The 22,363-nt window shown below is 40.9% G+C and overlaps 1 protein-coding gene across 5 annotated transcripts in view; it reads left to right on the top strand.

Annotated features, from left to right (window-relative positions):
* The window catches only part of HIVEP1 (HIVEP zinc finger 1), a 131,896-nt gene that overhangs the window by 73,133 nt on the left and 36,400 nt on the right, over positions 1-22,363 (top strand). For all 5 annotated transcript variants that reach the window (XM_030943327.1, XM_030943325.1, XM_030943324.1 and 2 more), the window contains exon 3: positions 6,461-6,514. In XM_030943327.1, the coding sequence (XP_030799187.1) occupies positions 6,461-6,514 (54 nt within the window). The remainder of the gene's footprint in view (positions 1-6,460; positions 6,515-22,363) is intronic.

The raw sequence follows: 22,363 nt of genomic DNA, 5'->3' as shown, positions 1-22,363 counted from the left end.
GGGCCTGCCGAGGCGGCATCCCACTGGCTGCACCGCCTCCCAATTAACCTAATGGGCTCCTTGTACAGACAAGACTCTGGGGTTTTGGGTTAGGGGTTTTTTTCTTTTTTTTTTTTTCTTAATGAGCTGGTTAAAGGAAGTCTTGGGATTCATCTCAGTTAACCAAAACACATTAGGACAACAGCGTTCTTGTTTTAGCAGGTTGTAAAGAGCCTTTCCTCCTCCTAGCAAAAGGGAAAGACAAGCATCACAGCCCCCTTGCAGTGGAGCGTGGGCGCTTCTGCATGCTCCCCAGTCCCAGGTGGGTACCCACAGCTGCAGGCAGGGTGCCTTGGGATTAAACACTGCCTCCTGTGCCAAGGGAACCTGCCATCTGGGAAATGCTCCAAGCTTGCATCATCTTTGCGTCGTTCGTTGGCTTCATGTGGCTGCCCTTCCTGCCCTGCCTGCACTGCATGCGCACTGCTGCTTCCAGCAGCAGAGGGTCTTCCCTCTGGGGGAGGTGTGAAATGGCTCAGATGGGATGTGGGGCTGGGTTCAGGTCCTCCGTGTCAAATCTGAGCTCTGGAGATGTTCAAGGCCAGGCTGGCTGGGGCTTTGAGTGGTTTACTGGAAAGTGTCTTTGCCTGTGGCTGGGGGGCTGGAATTAAATGATCTCTAAGGACTCTTTTCAACCCCAAACCATTCTATGGTTCATAAGATGTGCCATTTGCACCACCTGTCTGGTGCTGAGAGTATTTTTTAATTTGTTTTTTTAATTTATTTAATCATAAATGCTTTCAGGCACACTTCTCATCCAGTGAAATGTGAAGCACTTTGTTACTTGCACATGAGCCTGGTGGGTTTCAGTAGTCTGAAGATGGAGATTTTCATGCAGGGACTCGGCTTCTTTTCACTTGCTCTCTGAATTTATAGTGGTGGAAAATGCAGCATTTTGTACTTTCATCAGTATTTTTCTTAAGCTGTGCACAGCCCTCTCCTTCCCAAATAAAAACAAATTGACAGTTGTTTTCAATAATACTGCCCAGTGCATACAGACTGATTGCATTAATGTACTTCAGCTGAAGAATATTTTGTCACTTTGATTTTCTTTTCTGCTCCTGATCTAGATGATCAGTGCAAGAAAAAATAATTGAAGTGACATCTTTCTTTGTGTCCATCTTAAAACCAATGCAAAGTGATTTTCTAAATTACTTTTCAAATGTCTTCTGATGCAGCAAGGTAAGAGAGAGTGTGATTTATGAGAAAGCAAGAAGAAAATCTGCTGTCATCTGAAGCTGTTTTGCAGGAGGTATTTTTAGGATGACTCAGGCCTGAGGCCTGAGAATTGTTCTTGTCTTTAACTGAAGGGGAAAAAATATGCTGATATTTTCCTTCCAGTTGTTTTGGTGAAATACTTGAAGATATAACTCTAGCCTTTCAGGCCAGATATAAGCTTGTATTTTTAAAAGTTTTGATGTCATAGCCTGTTTTCAGCATCCAAAATGGTCTAAATCTTCTAATTTTCCACTTACCCATAAACAGAGTATTTGCAATTAAAAAACCAAATGCAACAAAACACTGTTTCAGAGCAGCAATTGTATGTCTTAAATAGGAAGCCAAAAAATCCCTGTATTTGCAGTGATACAGACCCATGCAAATATGTGCCATGAAAAATCCTCCTGTTGGGGTGCTTTGCAAGAACTTAATGAACTTACACCAACCACTCCCTTGTAAGCTTTCCTGGAGGCTTAAAAGTAGATCTTCCTCAGTGACTTAATTCCTCTGTGTGCTGTCATTGTGTGGGGCGGGGTGACTTGTTCAACAGGACAAAGTCATCTCATTATGCTGCTGTGGGGACACTTGTCAATGGAAAAAACCCCAGAGAGATGAAACAAACCAAACCCACAAACCCCTTACTAGAAAATATAGCGTGCTCCAGCTTAAATTGCTGTCATAAGTTAATGGCTTTATACTTTGCCAACCTCACACTTATCAGTATTTCTGCTTTCCCTGCTGAAATTAGTAAACCTTTATTTTCCTTAACTCACCATATAAGTAATGCCTTTAAAATCTCTCTGAAAATTTGTAATGCATATCTGATACATAGAATACTAGACATATTCAAGGTTTTATACATTATTGGGATAACCCCTTTGAAAAAAACCCCTGTAAATTACATTTTATTTATGAATTAATTAAAATTGTGAGGTTCTATCTCTCAGTGAAGACCAAAAATAGAGAGTGTAAAGCTGTTGAAAAATCTGGTTTATTTTTTCATTTAAAACCCCACCGCAGCACCACCATATCTAATTCAGACTGTTGGTATCCTTGTAATGATCTATCACAGCAGGAGGTGTGTAAAACAAGAAGCATATTTTACTGCGCACCAGTCTCCTTCCTTGCATTCCTAAAAAGCACAGTTACACTACATATTTAAAACCTCAAGGAATTTGATGGTATTTCCACACAGCAGATACCTGCTGGGAGAGCTGTGGTGGAGAATAACGTGAAAAGGTTTAATGCTAGAGTAAGAAAAGCCATCGTGCACGTTGTTTCATTTTCTTTTACGCATATGCAGGTATGTGTGTGTGTATATAATTTATACCTATAATGTATAAATAAAACAATTTCATCATGCTGCTTGTGATTTGCATTTTTGTGGCATGCACCTGCCTGGGATGGCCAAGAGCTGGCTCTGTGGCTCATTGCAATGCTATCACATGGAGTCTCTGTTCTCTACAGTGATGCATATGATTTCCTTTTTCATTGCACCTCCACTAGTAAGTGCTTGGTGACAAGTGTCCCATCTTCAGTGAGAGTGTGTCTGTCACTGTCATTTGCTTCTAGATGTGTGCTAGTCCAAGAGGCTGTCTGCTGAAGGTTGGGGCCATTGGGATAGGTGTTACAGTAAAGTAGTCAAGATATGTACTATTCTGGCACTTAAGGGAAATGAAGAGAGTGCTATACCTGCCATGTATTAGAAATTCCCATTAGTTAAATGGTTTTCTCTTATCCTAGTAGAAGTAGATAATATTTCATTGGTAAGGAAATGTTTCCTTTGTAAAACGTTCAGGTTAGACAGTATCTCAGGTTTAATTCTGAAATAATATTAGACCAAACAATTATTGGATTGGATAACATTATTTGCAATTAAATAGAGGACTTCTTGGTTTTCAGTTCCTCCTGGGCTTTACAGATGATGTTTTGTGTGGTGTGTTTTTGCTTACAAAGCATTTTCAAAGATGTGTACCATTAGAGCACCTATAATATAATTATGACAGAATGTGTTATGTTGTCTGAAATAATTTTCCTTAAGATGTTTGACATACAGCTAATTTCATGGCACACAAGAGAAGGAGATGACTGGATAATATAAATTTGTTAGCAAGTTATTTCTGGCATACGTGCAAGTTGGCAGAAGACCTGGAGAGGCTGCCTTTTGATGTTGCTGGGGTACTTGGCTCTAAGCCTGCTCCTGCCACCTGCTCCACGGCCCTTAGGGATAACCCAGTTCTTCCCTCCAGCCTGAAACACAGCAGTCTGTCAGGCAGTTGCTCGTGTAGGATCTGTAGCTGTAAAATGCAGCAGGGTGGGAAGCAGCTGCTGCAGATTTTGTATGATGGTTTGGACATGCCTTGGTGCAATAGCCAGAGCAGGTAACATGTGATGCTGGCCATTAGGAGGATGTAGGCCCTAACAAAACATTTAGCCCCAAACTGATGTTAATACCCATGTCTCATTTACAGTCCAGATCACTGCTTTAGGTTTCCAGCACCAGCACCAAGATTTTTCAGTGTTCATAATGTTCAAAACTGTTCTGCACAGAGATACTGCCATAGATATGAAGAAATACACACAGCAAAAATAACTCCTTGGGGAAAATGTATCAGGAGAAGCAGGAAGTGTAGGAGACTTTCTGGCTGTGTACCAGTCACCTGTTTACCTAGCTATTATTTCTGTTATCTGTGGTTCTTTGTTGGGATTACAGTCTGACAAAGGAATGGCTGGGAATTACTGATAGGAACTAATTTTTCTTTTCCAATAAGAGAGACAGAGTATTCAGTTAAAGAGTTCAAAGCCTTTAATCTTTCTGGCAATCTCATGTAGCATGATTCTGAAATACTTAAGTAATTTTTCTCTAAAAAGTAGGATGATTGTGAATTTAAATGCATGTATTTCTTGTAGCATTTATGTGAACTACGCAGATAATAATTTTAATAATAAAACTACAGTTGTCTATGTACTTAGATGTAAGTTTTGTTGACAAAACATTTACTCTTAGAACCGAAACACCATATATTGTGCATTAAATATATCTCTAACATAGGGAAAGTGAGTTTGAGAGCCAAACTATAGGTTTGATTTTTTTGCTGCCTTTTACTAAAACCTACACGTCCATTTACATAGGTAATTTGTTGATTTTTTTTCCCTGTGTGTTCATATATTTTATCAGCTGTCCTGCAACTTTGTAAATTGCTTATTCCATCACCTTTCTGTAAAGCAATAGTCTGTGGAAAAACCATGTAAGATTGCTAGATACATTTTCCTCTGAGAGTATTAGTGACGCATGTATATAAAAGATGCTTTGTTTACATTTCCTCCTTTTTTGTTGGAAATGGTTATTTACATCGCTTTCCATTAAAAAAAAACGCATGAATACATGTAGTATTTCAGCTGTAGTATTTAATCCAGGAAAGCATTAAATATTGAGTCTTCTGTGTTTAAAGTAAGCCTGCATATCGGGCTTGGTAAAGAGATAGTGAAGGATTGTGCTCTTTTTGAGTTGTGTTGGTCTTCAGTGGCCAGTAAGACAGTATAAAAGAAAATGTGATAAAATTTTCCATTAAATATGTATGTATGTCTCACTAACCCCAGGGAAAGAAGGAAGAAGTTTGGCTTTTCAAATTGCCATGGTTTCTTTCTTTCTCATGAGGAGCTTTGGGAGTCTGCTCAGTTAGCACCCTTGTGAGATGTTCTGGTTCATTCTCTGGGACAATGTACAACAGAAAAATTACTGAGCTTTAATGAGAAGGGAAACCTGGTACTTGTTCTGAAAAACAGAAATGCAGAATCAGAGTGAGCTCAACAAAACTCAGTCTTAAAAGCTGCAAGAGTTTGATTCAGTTGTAATTATTTGGTTCTGTGGAGGAAAGAATCAAGAAACCATATCAGACTTCAGCTGTGAATAAATGGTTCCAACATGCTTGAGTGATTCAGCTGATAAATAATAGAGAAGTCATTTAAACTCACTTTTTAAGAATTGTGTTGAAGAAAGATCCATTTTTTGAAAGCTTGTTTTGTAAAAGTCAGACTGAGCAAAGCCTCCATGCTTGTAAAGAAAGAGGTGAGGGCTTTGCAGAGCTGTCATACTCCTCTTGTGTATGGCAGCCATGAAGTCTGGCATTTCTTGAGTTGCACCAATAGAGTCTGGCAGATGTAGGATGAATCCAGTTACATTCTGTTCTTTCAATTTAGTTCAATAAAAACCGACCCCACCAGGGGAAAAGAAGAAAAAAAGTAATACAAGGAAAAAAGTTTTCACAGGTGTTTTAGAAAATGACCGTTTACATCTGAAAGCCATGTTCCAAGCTCAGATCTTGGTCAGTCAGGCCATAGTTTGATGCTCAGAACACCAACAGAGAGAGCTCAGCCTCTCCCAGTGCTGCTACTTCTTACCAACACAACCTTTTATCCTGAACCTACTCAGAGGACTGTTTGCTATCAAAAGAAGATCGGTCTTGAATTTTTATTCAGTCCAGTTGCACCTTTTCTTGCTTCTTGCTCTGCACATGCAAACATGCACACGTGCAGAACAAGGACCCCCACTTTCCATGGGAGCTTCTGTGCAACAGCAGGTGAAGCACAACTCTCCTTCCAACACCAGTGTGTCTGAGGGGCAGCAGGTGAACTGCCAAGACAGACTGGGAGTAAAGACTCAGGGACTCCTTTTGCTCCTGCTTTGTGCATGTGGGAATTTCTGGTTGTTTCACAAAGAGATAAGGTGAGGGCTACCACTCACCCCCTGTGCTCCCATGTGAGAGGATTGGCTCCATTGCTTCACTTAGCAAATGCTGTTTGCTGTTCTTCTCACTATGTTTAATGCAACATTGACTTGCTCTAACAGCATTTTTCAAAAATGTATTAAAACACTCTGTAATGCACCATAATACCTATTCCCTGACTGCACACATTATTATAGATGGTAGGAAGCTGCAGTGGGATTTGTTGTTAACTGCAGATCTGATGCCAGTGCTTTTCTTTTGGTGGTTCCATGTAATTTCACATGTCAATAGCCTCTCTGGTAAAACATGATAGAATTGTATATGGTTGTATTACTCATAATGTACCACATAGTTACACATGAATGATATCTATCCTAAATAGAAACAGATATTTCAAGACTGATTTCAGTAAATGACTTAATGCAATATTGCCTTTTTTATATATGTATTTTAATAGTAACCTCTCTTTCTTGCAGACAAAATTGAAGAAGCACAAAAACAACTTAATGGAACAGAAGACCAACAGAGAGGTAATAACCACCCTCAAAAAATAAAATAGAAAGTAAATAAAGTATTGTGATCCTAGAGGCTGGTCCAAAGCCTTCCTGTGTCAGTGAAAAGACTCGGTTGGGCTGGGCACTGGATGAGGTCCCAGGCATGTCTGTCTGCAGATCGGGGGCTGTGTCTGTAATGTCCCACTTCAGCTGAGACACAAAGGTTTCGTTTTATCCACTCAAGTAACTGCCTTGACCTTGATGAGATTGCTGAAGCTCTAGCATCAGGGCCATGCACATTGCTGACCACAGCCTGTACTAACCCTTAGTTCATTATGTGATTTACCTAATTATTAACAACCGTACTCAGTTTATGATGAGCAATATGTGATGATTTCCAGCAAGATGCTGAGGAAAGAGACTGATCATCACAGCTTATTTTAAGAAACAGATGACCTGTGGCAGATTTAATCTGCATGATAGACCTTAGAAAGCTGGTGCAAAGTCATTGCTTTTCAAGAATGGCTGACTGCAGTGATACATGATGATGCCCAGACACAGAGTGGGGAGCCAAACAGAACTTTGCCAGGTTACTACTGGGCCCATCATGGGAGAGGCATGAGAGGTCATCTCCACAGCTTAGAGGAGCAAAGGGGCAGGAAGAAACACAAATTAAGGACTCAGAGAAAGAGTGATCCTGCCCAGTCTCCTCTCAGGCCTGTTTCTGCAGAGCCCCAGCCTGTGTCCAGGAATGAAACTGTCACCATGTGGAGTCGGGGAGCAGCTCTGCAGTTCACTGTTTGGACTAACAGTGTTGCTAGCTGGGGGTGTGGGACACATGAGGGGATGCAGGGCAAAAGCTTCTGGGCTTGTGTAATGCTCTGTACCAGCAATTAGAGTTGGGCTGCAATCCTGAGGGCTGATATGTCCAGGCGTAGCAACTGAGGAGTCTGGGATCGGGGTGGCTACTAGGCAGACTGAGTTTCTGAGCCAAGCTGCTGGTGAAATCCACCTTGGAGACATAGAAATATTTCCATTAGTGGGCCTTTGCCCTGCTTAGCCAGATCAAGGAGCAGGATGAGATAGGAGTGCTCAGAGTGTCTGTCCAGGATCTGTATGTCCAGCCATATGTATGTACGTATGTATGGGGGGGTGTAGGCATTCACCTTTCAGTGGTGGTGGCCTGTGACACATCTGTGAACAGTGTTGTAAATTGTTGATGCTCTGTCCTGGAAGGTTTATTATCTTTCGAAACAATGAACTTCAAAACTTTTTAAAGATTAGAGAGCAGAAGACATACCCAAGTGGATCTCAGCAGGGTCTCTCTGGCCCAGCATTTGGCCTCCCATGGAGGGAGTAGGATGTACTATTAAAGGATACCACATAAGCCTGGCCACTTTCTTTAGTGTCTTCCCCTTATGAAGTCCACATACATTGAATTTAGGGCTGTCTGCCTCATCCCTTTATTATGTAGACATTCATGGAGCTGTTATCTGTGAGTACAGTTGATTAAATGCTACTTGCACCCAACATTCTCTGGCAGCAAGTTGCAGTAGTTCACTAACAATAACATTAAAAATACAGATTTTATCTTTTCTCCTCAATTTCCAATTTTCCTTCCATTTTCAACAGGAAACAGCCCTAGCTCAAGCACTGTGAATTGTTAAATAGCAGTTCTACACTCACCTTATCCACTGCCTTCACAATTTTATAAATCTTGTCCATATTTTGCTCAGCTTTTTTCTCTCCTAACTTGTAGCTGGCTTCATATTTCAAGAGGTTTATTATAAACTGTCTCATATGAGTACCAGGACTGCTCTATGTATTTGTAAAAGGTGGAAGAGATAAAACATAAGTGGCTAGATAGCAGACCTTCAAATGTTTGCAGAGACTTTTAAACAAACTAGACCTTCTAGTAAGTATTTCTTATGTATTTCTTTTTGGTGTGTCATAGATAAGTGGTATTGTCATCCAAACGTGAAAAACTTGGCATGTAAGGTATAGCTGTCTGTTCTTGTTGCTGTTGGTCTCACAACATTAATACTGCTCTGGATGATTTTTTGTGATGGATGTGTTCAAGCTAAAGACAAGCTAACCTCTGCTTTTAGGCATTTGTTCTCACGTGTGGCCCAGTAACATCTTTGCATAAAGGAAGATAAATTCTCTAGGGTAAACTTAGCAATGTACTCTGAAAGGGATGGGGTTACAAAGGTTTATGTGGTGGTAGCACTCAGCTTTCAAGCATCTCAGAATCAAAGAGAGATTTGACTTAACTTTTGGCTTCTAGCCTAAATTCTTATGGCTGGAAATTGAAAAATAAAGTTTTACATTGAAAACTGATACATAAATAACTGAGGTGATAAAGTTACTCGTTTCAAATTAAAACTGTCCTCTGCCCCTGTGGGATTTTTTTAGTTTCGTAAATGCCTGAATAGATCACATTCTTGGTAATAGGAAGTAAACAAAATTATTTATTTGAAGCTTTAGACTCTGAAGGCTGCTAAAAAAAAGAAAATACATGTTTTGAGCTAAAGAAGTAAACAAAAATATGCACATATTCACATAAGTTATTGTAAATCACAATCCTGTGTATACAGATTCGTGTGAAGTATGATTGTATATTTTTCCTCTTGTTAATTTATTTTGGTTTTCAGTTCATCTAGATCACTTTAGATTTGTTTATTTCCTATCTGAAATGATTAAGAAATGTAATTTTGTGGAATTTATCATAAGTTAAGTGTTGCTCTGTCAGAGGAGCTGTCAGTGGCACAATGTATTTGTGGGGAGGAGTTTTTCATAAGTTTATTCGTGCTGAGTTTCTGCTGAATAGCTTTGTGCACTGATCAGTCATAACTTTATACATGTTTGGTGTTTAAGTTGAATTTAATTGACTACAGAAATACATGTATCTAACTCCTCATTTTGCCATTAGCAAATTGGAGTAGGACTCAAGCACAAATGAGGCAGTAAATGGGCAGATATAGTTTTCAAGTTTGCACTTTAGTTATTTAGTATAAAGTTGCAACTGCTTTTTTGTTTTTTGAAGTGATAGTCCACAAATTATTCAAATGGCCTTGATTCAAATAATCACTTGAGACCAGCAACATGGTCATTAGGGGCTGTGCTCAGCTTCCTGCTCATCGAGTGTGGAAGGTGGCTAATTCTCATGTAGTTTCATTTTCTCTCTGCTGCCCAGTTGCCACTCTGAATTTTCAGGAGGAGGAAATGTGCTTCTCCTTATTTTTGCTGCTGTCTCCCAATGCTCTTTTACACCCTGGGTGTGTCCCCATTTTGGGGCTGAATTTTGTCTTCTGACACATGTACAGGGTTTAATTAATATGATAGAGAAGGTCTTGCTCCACATGGTATTCTTTAAAATCTGGAAGGGATGGTGAGCTTGAACTACACAAAATCTCTCCTTGAGAATGCAGTTGAAGTTTTCTGTGGTGTGGGACTCAGTGCATATTGTGGGCTGGAAAACATTCAGGTGAATGCAGCTGCTTTGTCTTTGATCTGACAGTGGCCATCCTCCTAAGAAAGCCATTCCAAGGGTGTCTCTCTGTCTTCTCCCTTCCAGACAAGTCAAGTTCTATCAGATTGTGATCACCACAGAGGCATCTGATTTGGTCATCCTCAGAGACAGTCCAGCCTCTGAAGTGCTGTAAGCATTTTGTTTCCTGCTTTAACCACTGCAGCAGTTCTTTGCCTGTGCCAGCACTCTGGGCCCTAGGTACATCAGCGCCACCGACACTGCCATTGTGTTCCTTAGGGCTAGTGGAACTAACTTGGCTGTCTCCATACCTGGTGTCAGCAATGCTGACTGCCACCTAAATCTCTCTCTCTCTCTGCTTTTGAATGTTTGGGGAACATTCAAAACACTCAAGTTGGTGACAAACTAACAGCACCAAGATTTGCCAGAATATGGATGAAAGGTTTCCAAAAGGACCATCTCATCTCATTGGTAGGCAATACAGATGTATACTCTGTATTGCCTACCAATCCTGGGGTCTCTCAGGCTGTTTGGACTCCCTCATTTCAGGTAACTGCTTCTTGCTGTGTCACCAAAAGGGTCATTGGTAAATTTCTGGGTAAGAAGAAGATGGATTTCTTTGTTCTCCTTGTCATTCATGGCTATTTTTGTGTCCTCAGACTATAGGGTGGTCTGCAATGGACTGGAGACATGCATGTGTTTATCAGCCTCATTGGAGTTTAGACTTGCAGACTGTCCTAGCTGTTTGTTAGGTGTGAATTAATCTCTCTAAATAAGCTGCTGCTTATTGTTTGATCAAGTTTTTGACTTTCTGCAGTATCAAGGTTTAACCCCAGCTGGCAACTAAGCCCCACACAGCCACTCGCTTACTCCCCTCTAGTGGGATGGGGGAGAGAATCATAATAGTAAAAGTGAGAAAACTGGATGGAGATAATGACAGTTTATTAGGTAAAGCAAAAGGCACTCAAGCAAAGCAAAACTAATAACTCATTCACCACTTCCTATCAGTAGGCAAGTGTTCTTCCATCTACAGGGGAGCAGAGGTCCACTGTCATTTGTCCGGTGACAAATTACATCATTCCTCCTGTCCACCTCCTTTCCTCCTTTTCCCCCAGCTTTATATGCTGAGCATGATGCCATAAGGTCTGGAATATCCTCTGGGTCAGCTGGAGTCGGCTCTCCTGGCTGTGTCACCTCCCAGCTCCTTGTGCACCCCCAGCCCACTCCCTGGTGGAGTGATGTGAGGAGCAGAAAAGGCCCTGACACAGTGCAAGCCCTGGTCAGGAGTAATGAAAACATCCCTGTGTTACCAACCCTGTGTTCAGCACAAATCCAAAACACAGCTCCCTATGAACCTCTTTGAAGAATTTTGACTCTATCCCAACCATAATTAACACATGCAGGAAAGGGGGAGATTAGTGTACTGTCTGTACCTATTCAATAGGTAAATTTTAAACAGGTTACTCATTGTCTCCGCAGGCTGTATATGGTATAACAAATCCATCCTAAGCTCATACTTCCAGACCTTCTTAAGTGTGTGCAGGCATCTGTCAGTCTCTTCTCCTGATTTCTTCCCAGAAAGGTATCTCTGTGTCTAGCTTCAAGGAAAAGCCTTTTTTTCTTTTATGGATTTGAGGATTTGTATCACATACCACCTCAACAATTGCAGCTGACTTTGTTCAGACAAAGCATGGGAATAGTTACATCTTGAATAACACCTTTCCTTCAAGGTCTGTGCTCCATAGCATGAACGACGAGGATCCATGTTGCTGTGGCTCAGTTTGTTGCAGCACCTAGTCTCACCTCCAGAAAAGGCAATGCCATAAATAGCAGAAAGGAATAAGCTGTTACTTGTGTTTCAGGTCAGTGCCTTATGTTGGTCCCTTGCAGTTTGCCAGTTCTGATGGTTAGTGCTCATTATGGAGTACTCACGTGCATTAAAAGGTCTGTGCTAAGGTCTATTTAGCACTTATTTTAGTCTGTCATTTGCCTATCAATCAAGTTACTGTAGTTTCTCACTCCATCCTTTCCACATTCCTTAAAGACCTTTTTCAGTTCTTGCCTTCAGCTGGAAATGCAGGAATTTAATTACTAAGCTGTTCATTCTTCTGTGTCGTCAGTTTCAGATCCTCAGCATAGCTGTTCACTTTCTAGTCTGTGAACTTGAATATCTAAGTTGCTCTCACTTATTCCAGAGGCCATTTGTGGCAGATCTGTTTCGATGATAGCATTCCCTTTCAGAGGTACTGCAGTTTGTCCCGAGATAGTAGCAGAATTTCACCCGGCTCAGCTCTCTTTCCAGAGTCCTATGCTTTGATATTAGTAGAGCCTCTTCACGTTTATCTTGAGATACAGAAACACTGTTGACCGGTTCAAGAGTTTTGCTTGGCTTGATCAGTGATTGTTTGAATGGCCGGAGGTTCTGTCAGTGGTCACAAGAAACCACCTCAACAGAACCATTCAAGGCCCTGGTTTGGACTCCAGCAAGGTCCAAGCAACTTCTGGGTGCTGTTGAAGAACACCTTTATTTCCAGCTGCTGTCATGGAGCTGCCTGAAGCTTCCATCATCATTTTCAGTGGATGCTGATCTGTCTCTGAAGCCTAAAGGTTGAAGCACTGTTTGGTAGAGTGGCTCTGTAGTCACTGTTGAACATGACTCTCCATTTGCCCCCTTCAGTCCCAGTATAGCTGTGTGGAACCACCCCTGGAGTGAGCGGACCTTTGAGCTGTCGTGCACAGAAAGAGGAATGAAAGGAGAGATTGCATTCACCACCAAGTACTCTCTGAGATGCACAATCCACATGCACATATGTTCCCCTCCCACACTTGCAGTCCCTTCAAAGCAGTGTGTTGGCATGGAGGAGAGGCAACCAGAATTAAATGCCCTTTACCTTGTTTGCCCATCTGCTGTTTTTTTAACTGGAATGTTATTTTTCTAGTAAACTGAACAGCACTGAGATTTGAGTGAGAAGATTTGTCTTTATAAATGTGAGCATGAGACTTTAGTTCACAAATATATGTTCTGCTGCAGATTGATGGTAGACATATTTTGTATCTTGAGAGTTTTTCCAAACCCTCCCTGCTTTATTATCCCTCTTGTTACATGAATGCATGTTGTTGACAAAATCATAGAGGGAGTTTGAAATCAATTATTATAAATGTACCAGCATTCTGCTTAGATAAACAAAGAATTGCATACGTCTTACCTTAAAGATTGCTGCTGTTTTCATGTTGTCATGTCCCAGCTTACAGATGACTCTCACCAGCCCACCATATGGCCCCAAAGGAGCAACCAGGTACCTTCCCTCCTCTCCTCCTCACAGGCACTCCCATTCCTGCCTTCTGCCACTACACCTCTCCAAAAAAATAGCTGGGAGCACTGCATGCTGGTGATGTGCCCTGCTCCCTAGGCCATCACAGAATCATAGAATGGTTTGGGTTGGAAGGGACCTTAAAGTCATCTCGTTCTAGCCTCTTCCAAACCCCCTGCCATGGGCAGAAACACGTTTCACTAGGCTGGGATGCTCAAAGGCTTATCAAACCTGGCATTGAGCACAGCCAGACAACTGCAGTCAGTACCATATTCTTTCACTTGGGGGAAATGGGAAGTGGAGTGAGAAGGGGAGGTATCAGACAAAAATCGAAATGGGATGCTAAACAATTTACATGTTTTGATTTACTAGCTTAGTGTGATGTCATCTTCCTCAGATGTTTCCTTGAATTTTTCCAGGAGGTTCGCAGGCACAGGAACTCTCTGGATGCTTTGCTGTTGTGTAGTATCAGTGTAGTATCATTAGTCCAAAACATTTTCTTTCCATTTTGTATTTGTAGGAAACTGCCTTACGTTTTGGACAAGGTACATAACCAAGATCCAGAGTTTCATTTGATTCTTTTCATCTTCTCATCCTTATCTTCACCAACCCTATAGGCTAGAAATATAGTAATTCTAAATGGAGGTATATAGTCTTCAAAAATTGCAAATTACAGTAATGTCATGTTTGTTACTTAATGATGATGAGAGAATTAGCTTTTTAATTTTTTTTTACATACACCAGAACTGCCTAGCTTTTACTTTCCAAGTGTTCAAAACTATCACTTAGCAGTGAGATTTCGAGCAATTCACTTGTGCATTTTCCTCATACCTGATTTCATCAAGTATTGGTATCTGCATTTAAATATGTCAATACATCTATCTGAGAGGTGGTTTATTTAAATTGTTCTCTGTGTGTCAATATATAGGGCTTTCATTCAAGACTGATATGTCTTCCTAAAATATTTACATCAACTCAGACATCTATGACTGGCTTAATGCAGGAACTATTCATGTCTACAGCTCATGTTGTACAAGATCTCACATTTTCATAAAGTCACATCTATTCATGAAATCTCTGATGTTTTCACATTGAAGGAACATTGCATACTGCTAATAACAACAGTGACAACTTGAAAGGTCCCTTCTGTTTTCAGGCACATTCAATACAGGGGTTTGTGCCCATGAAGAGCAGTGAGAAAACTCTCCTGACTTCTGCAGGAATAGAAATAGTCTCTGATATCGTTTAACCTCATTTTTCTTTGCTCTTGTCTTCAATGGTTAAGTACATTTTAATGTCCCCACTTAGCCAGTGGGGACAAACTGATAAAAATGAAGATATTTACTGTTCTGTGCTCTGAGAGACAGTGTTAAAATATGGGCTTAACCCAGGGAAGTTTTCCGGCTCCTGTAGACCTCCTGCATTGTGAGTCAATGTCTGTATCTGTTATTTCTATTTTAGTTTTCTTCTGTTAGTACATTTCGTTTAGACAACTAGCAGATGAAATCTGCTCGGTATATCCACTGCTCGTGCTAGACATAGCAAGAGCTGGTGTTGTTTTGACAGGCAGACAAACAGATTTACAATTTTAAATTGAAAATTTCATCCTTTGGAGCTATTAGGAGAACTTGGTTAAAACATTAATGGGATATTAAAGTGATAGTATTTTGACTTCTTCTGACAAGTGTGGCAAATTTTCTGAGTGACAGTTCAGCAAAAGAGATTCCAACCTGCAAGTACAATTTTCAAAGGGACATTTTACGAACTAACATTATAAAACAATTATTGGAAAAGCATCTTCCTGATAGTAAATGGAAAGTATCTATTCCAAATCCACTGTACAGTAAATTGTTAAATCGGGGGCTGTGTTTTCAGACACAGCAAAATTTTGAGCTTAGTCCTGCTTTAATGAATAGAAGGATTTCTTTCAACTTCATAGAATCTGAGGCCAGAACAAGCTCATTTTTGTGGTGGGAGGATGCTGAGCTAACAAACTGGCTAATTTGAGAGCATACCTACACACACGCGCGTAGTGAATTCAATAGGGTGCTAATTTTAGCTGATGTGCACTGGGAGCAAGCCAGTTGTGGAAATGCAAGGTTTTTACTTGTTAGCTTCCTTGCAGTCTGCCTTGCATATGAGTAATGAGTGGTTTTTTTCTTATTTTCCTGATACTCCCTTAGCTTGGGGAGTTGTTAATTTCCTTTGGTCTGCTTTGAAAGGGAAAATATAACATATAAATGGATGAGTGATGAGTTGGATGAAATGTACCACTCTCTGCTAACGATATGCTTATGGGCTGACCTGCATGGAGCCTTTCCTGGGAATCTCATTGAACGTGTGGATGTGTGAGAGGACAGAAAGAGAGACTGTGCACATTTATGGATAAAGGGCAGGTGAGGCTGGGGGAAGGACTCTGAGTAGCTCGGAATTGGGGCTTCCCACTGATGCTGAAGGAAACCTACCCTGGGGAGATCATAATTTCCACCTGCAGCATGACAAAACCACAGTCTGGATATTCATTGGTTAGGACATTTCTCACATCTAGATTTCAGTCAAATGGACTTGATTGCTCTACTTCTATCATGTTCACAGCACCATTTAGTCCCAAAAGAAAGACCTGCTGTATGGGACTTTTCCTACTCTCTATGCCAAACCTCCTAGTCCTTTCTCTGTCTTTAAATAAGGTTGTTAGGTGTGAGCTCTTTCTACTCTTCATTCCTGGTGAGTTGCTACAGGCAGTATGGAAATTGCTCCATTTGATCCCCGCTTTTCAAATGGAAGATTATGTTAAAGAAATGCAGAGAATGTGACTAAGGAGCTTGTTCTGTTTGAACATCATTATGTGCAGGGTGGTTTAGTTAACATCTTGTTCCTTTCATTTCTGTTTTTTCTCCCCAGACTCATGTTTGGATATTTTGTATTCAGTGTCTCATCTGACCATGTAGCAATTGCTCTCTGCTGAAAATCCTTGAAAATACTGGCTGCTGTTTCATGAGCCTGTCTATCATTCTGTTTCCATGGCCTTCCTTCTTCAGCAGTGTTAGAAGTGGAAGTTATTGTAATAATTTGCTAGCCAAACCCTGACTTTCCAGTAACAACTGGATATCCTTAAATTACAAACAGGTACTTTAGTTGTGAAACTGTTCACAACTTTACCTGACTCAAGGAAAATTTCTGGATGTCCCTGAGCTACTTCTGGCAGTGTAGTTTCTTTAACTATTTATATTTAAGTAGCTTTTATTTTCACATGGATAATTAGGTGGAACTGGTTTCTGCTTTGGCTTTGACTGGGAGCTCATTGATATGCCTTTTGGGAGGCATCCTGTCTTTTTGCTTGTCTTTGGAGTGCCCAAGCAAGAAAGAACTTCTCAGGCTGTGATTGCTGGTGATGTGAGTTATCATACCATTGTCTCGCCACTTACTTATAGTCAATGTGCTGTATCTTAACAGCACTTAAAATGTGATTACTTTTCTTAGATTGGTGTGAAGGGTTCTGTGTAGTTTAGGAATATAGAGCTGTTAAAGGGCTATAATGCAGGGCCAGTACATGAATGCCATAGGGCTACTTAATATAGCAAATATTTTACATTTTTTCCAGATGTTTAAAATTCTGTAGTATATGCCCTTGCTGAATATTCATACATTGCCATTTTATGTGTGTAGTTAGGCATTAACCATAGCCTGTGTGGTCAGTGTCTGCTGTGTTTGCATTGCTTTTCCTCTGTCTTTCAACGTCAAGTTTTATGAAACTTCTCAGTGGTTCAGCCTCTGCTGGTTTCTTACACCATAATGGTGGGAAATCTTGATCAGTATCAAATGTCATGTTTCATTTAATGTGTGTCATGCTGGGCAGGAAATTAATTCTTTTGGGGGGAAAAAAATCCTATTTCACTTTGGTCAGAGGTTTTCAGATGTCTTGCATTTGATTGCTGTTTGCCTATGGACGTTGGAATGTCTCAGTTGAGGCTCTCATGTTACCTCAATTGTCAAATGCTTATTGTTGTTTGATCTTCATGGTCTTCCTCATCAAGCATGCTGATTTGATGGCTAAAAATCTGCTGGTTGTTACTTTCTTCACTTGAGATCCTAGATGCACTAAATTAAACCAAACTGTTCTAAAGAAGGTATTTCTTGGTCCTGTTAGCTAGGGCAGTTATGTCCTTTACACCTCATCAGAAGTCAAGGGTGTCTCGATGTGAGTAGCCACGACTTGAAAAGGTGCCGCAGGGAAGACAGCCCCAGACTGCAGCTTATCATTTCCTCTTTACCTGTCCCAAGGCCAAACAAGGGTTGGCAGGCTCTCACATCTGAGATGAAACTGTATCATGGGAGAGCTTCCTGATAAGTCCAAGCCCTGCGCCTGGGGGCAAAGGTGTCTCCCTTTGCTTATGCTAAAATGTTATTGCACAATTTATAAAGCTAATCCGCTCTGCCCTCGCAGTGGTATTTCACCGTATGTGAGGACTAGCCCAGAGGACACCTTTGTGGCTGGAAACTTTAAACATGTCAGTTACTGTATTTCACTTAGGAGGTTATGTGTGTTCCTGTTTCTTGGGGAGGAACCTTTTGTGGTTTGAATTAATTACTGGATCATATCTGTATCTCTTCATTGTACCTTCAAACAGTTCAGAACATTATTCTCCCCTTTCAGTTTCAGTGTAGCTTTGCAACTTAAACACTGGTGAGGGAGGTCGTGAAACCTGGGGGCTGAGGAGCCCCTTGCTCACTCCCACACCAGCTTCTATCTCCCTCACAGGAGAAATATAGGCAGGCCTATTATTTCAGGGAAATATTACTTAAAGGCAAGAAATGCTTCTTCCTTTCCTCAGTGTTACCTTCATAGGTAACGTACCTTCACAATTCACTCCTGTAAATATGGAATTAGTAGAAACAGTAGATTGTGTAGTTTAAACTTTGCCATTTGTACTAAACATTGCTAAAGGATATTTGCCAGTTCTTAGCAATTGCTTATTTTTGATAGCCAGCACTATGGGTATTTCTTGGAATGTCTGCAGTTGAAAACCCCAAAATTCCATATGAGCAGAATGTTTTTATATTGCATTGATTTTATTGAGGTGCCTGTTAGTTTTGCCATTAGTAAGAAGAAATGTGAACAGAATTTAGTGGTGGGATTTGTTTCATGATGGAAGTCACAAGTGGGAAAGGAATTAAGCAAAAAGGAAAATAGAAAAGCAGGATTCCTGGGGATGCTGTTCCTGGTGTAGCGAGAGAAGTTTCATTGGTGTGTATTCTGATCATGATGACTTAACAAGATGAAGATCTGTGGAAGCATGCAAGCAGTGTCTTGGGTATGAACATGAGCAAAAGTATTTTGCAGACATTCAGCTTAATGTATTCCAATCTCATAAGCATGGAAATTGATGCAAGCTCTGATAACTATGATAAAATGGCTTCTATTATAGAGCTGGGGACAAGGGGACACTGTTGTCCCACAATATTGCAATATCCAGGTGAGGTTGGTAAGGTCTGGCTAGGTGGACAACCAGAGGAGTAGTTCAACAGGTACAAATGCACAGCCCTGCGCCCAGGCAGGAGGAGACCCGGGCTGGGGACTGACAGGCCAGAGAGCAGCTCTGTAGAAAGGCCCGGGGGTGTGGTGGGCAGCAAGCTGGGCACCCACCAGCAGCACACCTGGCTGCAGGGGAGACCACAGCATCCTGGGCTGCATGGATGAAAGCATGACCAGATCAGGGGAATGAATTATCTGCCTCTACTCAGCAACCCTTAGACCACTTTTAGATACTCCAGTTATACCAGCAGCACCCCACTCTCCCCAGTGCAGGGGGAACATCAGAAACCTGGCGTGAGTTCAGTGTTGAGGCACCACAGCCATCAGGGCTGGAGCATTTGCACTCTGAGGAGAAGCTGAGGGACCAGGGCTCGTTCAGGCTTGAGAAAAGGTGGTTTTGGAGGTGGTTATCATGGAGTCAGACGTCATGGTGGAGAGTGGTGAGAGGATGAGAGGCAATAGGAACAAGTTGAAACAAGAGTGATGCACACTGGCTTGTTCCCCATGAGCACAGTCAAGCAGTGGAAAATGTTGCTCACAGAAGCTGTGTAGACTCTCTCCTTGGAGGTTTCCAATACTTTGTAGTTCAAAGCCCTATGGACTCAGGTCTGATCCCATAGCTGGCCCTGATTTGAGCAGGAGGGTGGACTAGAGATTTTCTGAGGCCCCTTCCCAACTGAATTGTTTCGTGATGGTATGAAATACCAATTTTCAGTTTGGAAAATTCACTCAGTGGCAGAGGAACTGGATGTGATTTCTTGGTGTGTATCGATCAATATATATTTTTCTCAACAATTACTTTTAACATATGAACTTGAGAAACACTGATTTTTTGGGCTTCCCAGGGTGTGATGGTAGAGGGCATTAAAATTTAATTTGACTTTACAAAAATGTGTGTTGTCATTGAAGTTAGTGGCACTACTCAAATGGGTGCAGGTACTACATTTTAACACAGGTGCACCTTTCCTGGAGCTTGTGTTAGTAGAATAGTTAGTATTTTGGTTAATAGTGAGAAATTATGCTGATAAAATAGTCATTCCAGTACAAAAATCTGTTGGAAATGACCCTTGAAAGAGGACTGGGGAACCTGTGCCTGACAGCCAGCACAATACCTTTGATGGGTCACATATCAACATTGTCTGTTAAAAACACCAAGAAAAATAATCATGTGCTTACAGACAGTGTGAAATCCTGAAGCCATACTCACTTTATGCATGCCCTGTGGAATCATCTGCTGTTGGCTGGTATGAACAAAAGGACAAATGTTGGCACAGATGAGATGAGCACTTGATCCAATCCCTGTCATATTGCTTTAGCCTTTAAATGTCAAAGCTCCTCCTTACTTTTCTTTTTAGCTAATCCATGTTAAAATGTGCTTTACCTACAAATCCAGTGTTTTTAAGGGTCTGCTCTAGATATGTTTGGACTGGTGTTCATAAACATGCATGAATCCTGCTGACAGGGCTTCTCAAATAGCACTGCTGGCTTGGAGTGCCCCAAGTTCTGTCACTTGCCTCCTGACCTCTGAGACAGGGAGCGACCACCCTCTGGCCACTTCATGAAGCCTGAAATTAGGCACTGAAATAAGACTGTTCAAATTGTTTTGCTTTAAAATCCGATTTTATTAGTACTTGAAATTAAGCATGGCACTTGTGTTAATCATGTTCAAATCTTCGTGTTGACTTGTTGGCTGTGAACATTTTCATAGTTGTATGGGTCAGTTATGTAATCAAGGTTTTGTTGTTAGGGAAAATATTTATGGCTGTACTAACACATAGGAAATGGTATGAAGCTGAAAAGGTAACTTATTAAAAATGAACATTTAGTTATTCCTTGCTGCATTTAATGTGAGTCCTGGTGGCCTTACATTTGCCAGCAAATATATTATTTCTTATTTGTTTATTTCATAATCATGTTCTTATTCATGGAAACAGACCCAGTGAGGTGATTGAGTGCTTTTGGTAGTTTTGGTGAAATCAAAATTAAAGAGTATGTAAAGCTTAGCTTAAATCAGAATAAAGTCTTTAGTAACAGTCTCTCTCTTTTGGGGACCCTTCCCTCTTTGGATCACTAGCATTGCTGCTGTCACAGCAACCTCTTAGCCATTCATTTAGGACAATTAGTACTTGAAGACTTTCAGAAGAGACTTGGTCTTGCAAAGAGCTAAAAGATCAGACACTTGGATTTTAAAGTCTGGTCTTTGTATGGGAGCCAAGAGTGATTTTTTAAAATTCTGCGACGTGAAGTGAGTACGTATGATGAAAATTATGGGCTCATTGGACTGCAGGGATAGATAGTGGTTGCTTGCTCCATGTTCATGGGGTGGCACTGAGGGAGAAGGGAGTGGTGCCCTTCCTTGTTTCCCTCTTACTCTTTTCTTTAAGTTCAAGCCTGTAGCTCTATTAGAAGGGAGAGAAAGAGAGTGGGTGTTATAATAACATGTAGGCTTTGAGACAGGCAGTTCTGGAAGTTACTTAAACAAAACCGTTGAGATCATTTTGTCAAGACACTGTCTGGTTCACCAGTAAATGCTTTAAAACAAAAAATCAGATCATTTATAACTTCCCTTATTTGCTGTGTGAGCTACTCTGCAGATTGCTATCTGCACCATCACACCTGTGTTCTGTTGTTCTATTTCCTGTGCATAGAGTGAAGCGCATCAGAGAAATTGTAGGTGAACAAAATCATGTTTAGAAACATCAGCTTTCTCTTGTCATGTTTTGAGTACAGAATTCATCCTGAAGCAGATGAATTAGTGGAGAATCTTGAGAACAGGGAGAACAAAGCCAACTAGGCAAAGCACAAAAGAGATGCTCTGGTGTCCGTGGAATGTGAAAAGCGAGGTATTGAGCACAGTGGCATTGTCCCCTCTTCTCCTGGCCTGAGTAACTTAATCCTATTTGATGTAATAAGCTTATGAGAAAAGTTCTTTTTTGACATCTGATTGAGATGACAGCAGTTCTCAAAAATACCACTTCACCACCAGAGGAGAGGGGAAATTACCACTGAATTATGAGAATGGCCGGGTGACTGCAGAGGGGGTGAGCAGAGCACATGGCATGGCTGGGAGAGAAAGAAAAGCAGATCAACATCACACTTTTGTTCCACATCAGGGTGTTTTTACACTCTTTTTGTTCAGTGTCGGTTTGTGAATGTGGGTACACGGACAGCCCTGGCAAGTCATCGCACTCCTGAAAGTTGCAAGGCAGAGGAGTCTTTAGCATTTGGGGACCGATGCTTTCTGCCAGTTTTGTTGATGCCTCTGGAAACACTGATGCAGTTGACCTTTGTGCAATCATGTAGCTGTAGATTAAGAAACGTGCAGTGGAATGTCTTCAACATAAACTGGGAATACAAAGCAGAGACTTATTCAAAAAGAATGACAAGCTAAAAATAAGTGAAGCAAAGTTGTTGGTAGTTCCTTTTTTTCTCCAGATATGCCAAAAATTTGGTTATTAGCAAACATAAGGTGAATATTTCCATTAATAATAATAATATTAAAGATTTCTAAATTATCCAGGAATAGGGTAGAAGACAGGACTTAAACCTTT

The sequence above is a fragment of the Camarhynchus parvulus genome, chromosome 2 (genome assembly GCF_901933205.1).
Source record: "Camarhynchus parvulus chromosome 2, STF_HiC, whole genome shotgun sequence".
Lineage (NCBI taxonomy): Eukaryota > Metazoa > Chordata > Aves > Passeriformes > Thraupidae > Camarhynchus > Camarhynchus parvulus.
Note: the sequence above shows the minus strand (reverse complement) of the source record. Positions and strands in the feature narration are given on the sequence as shown.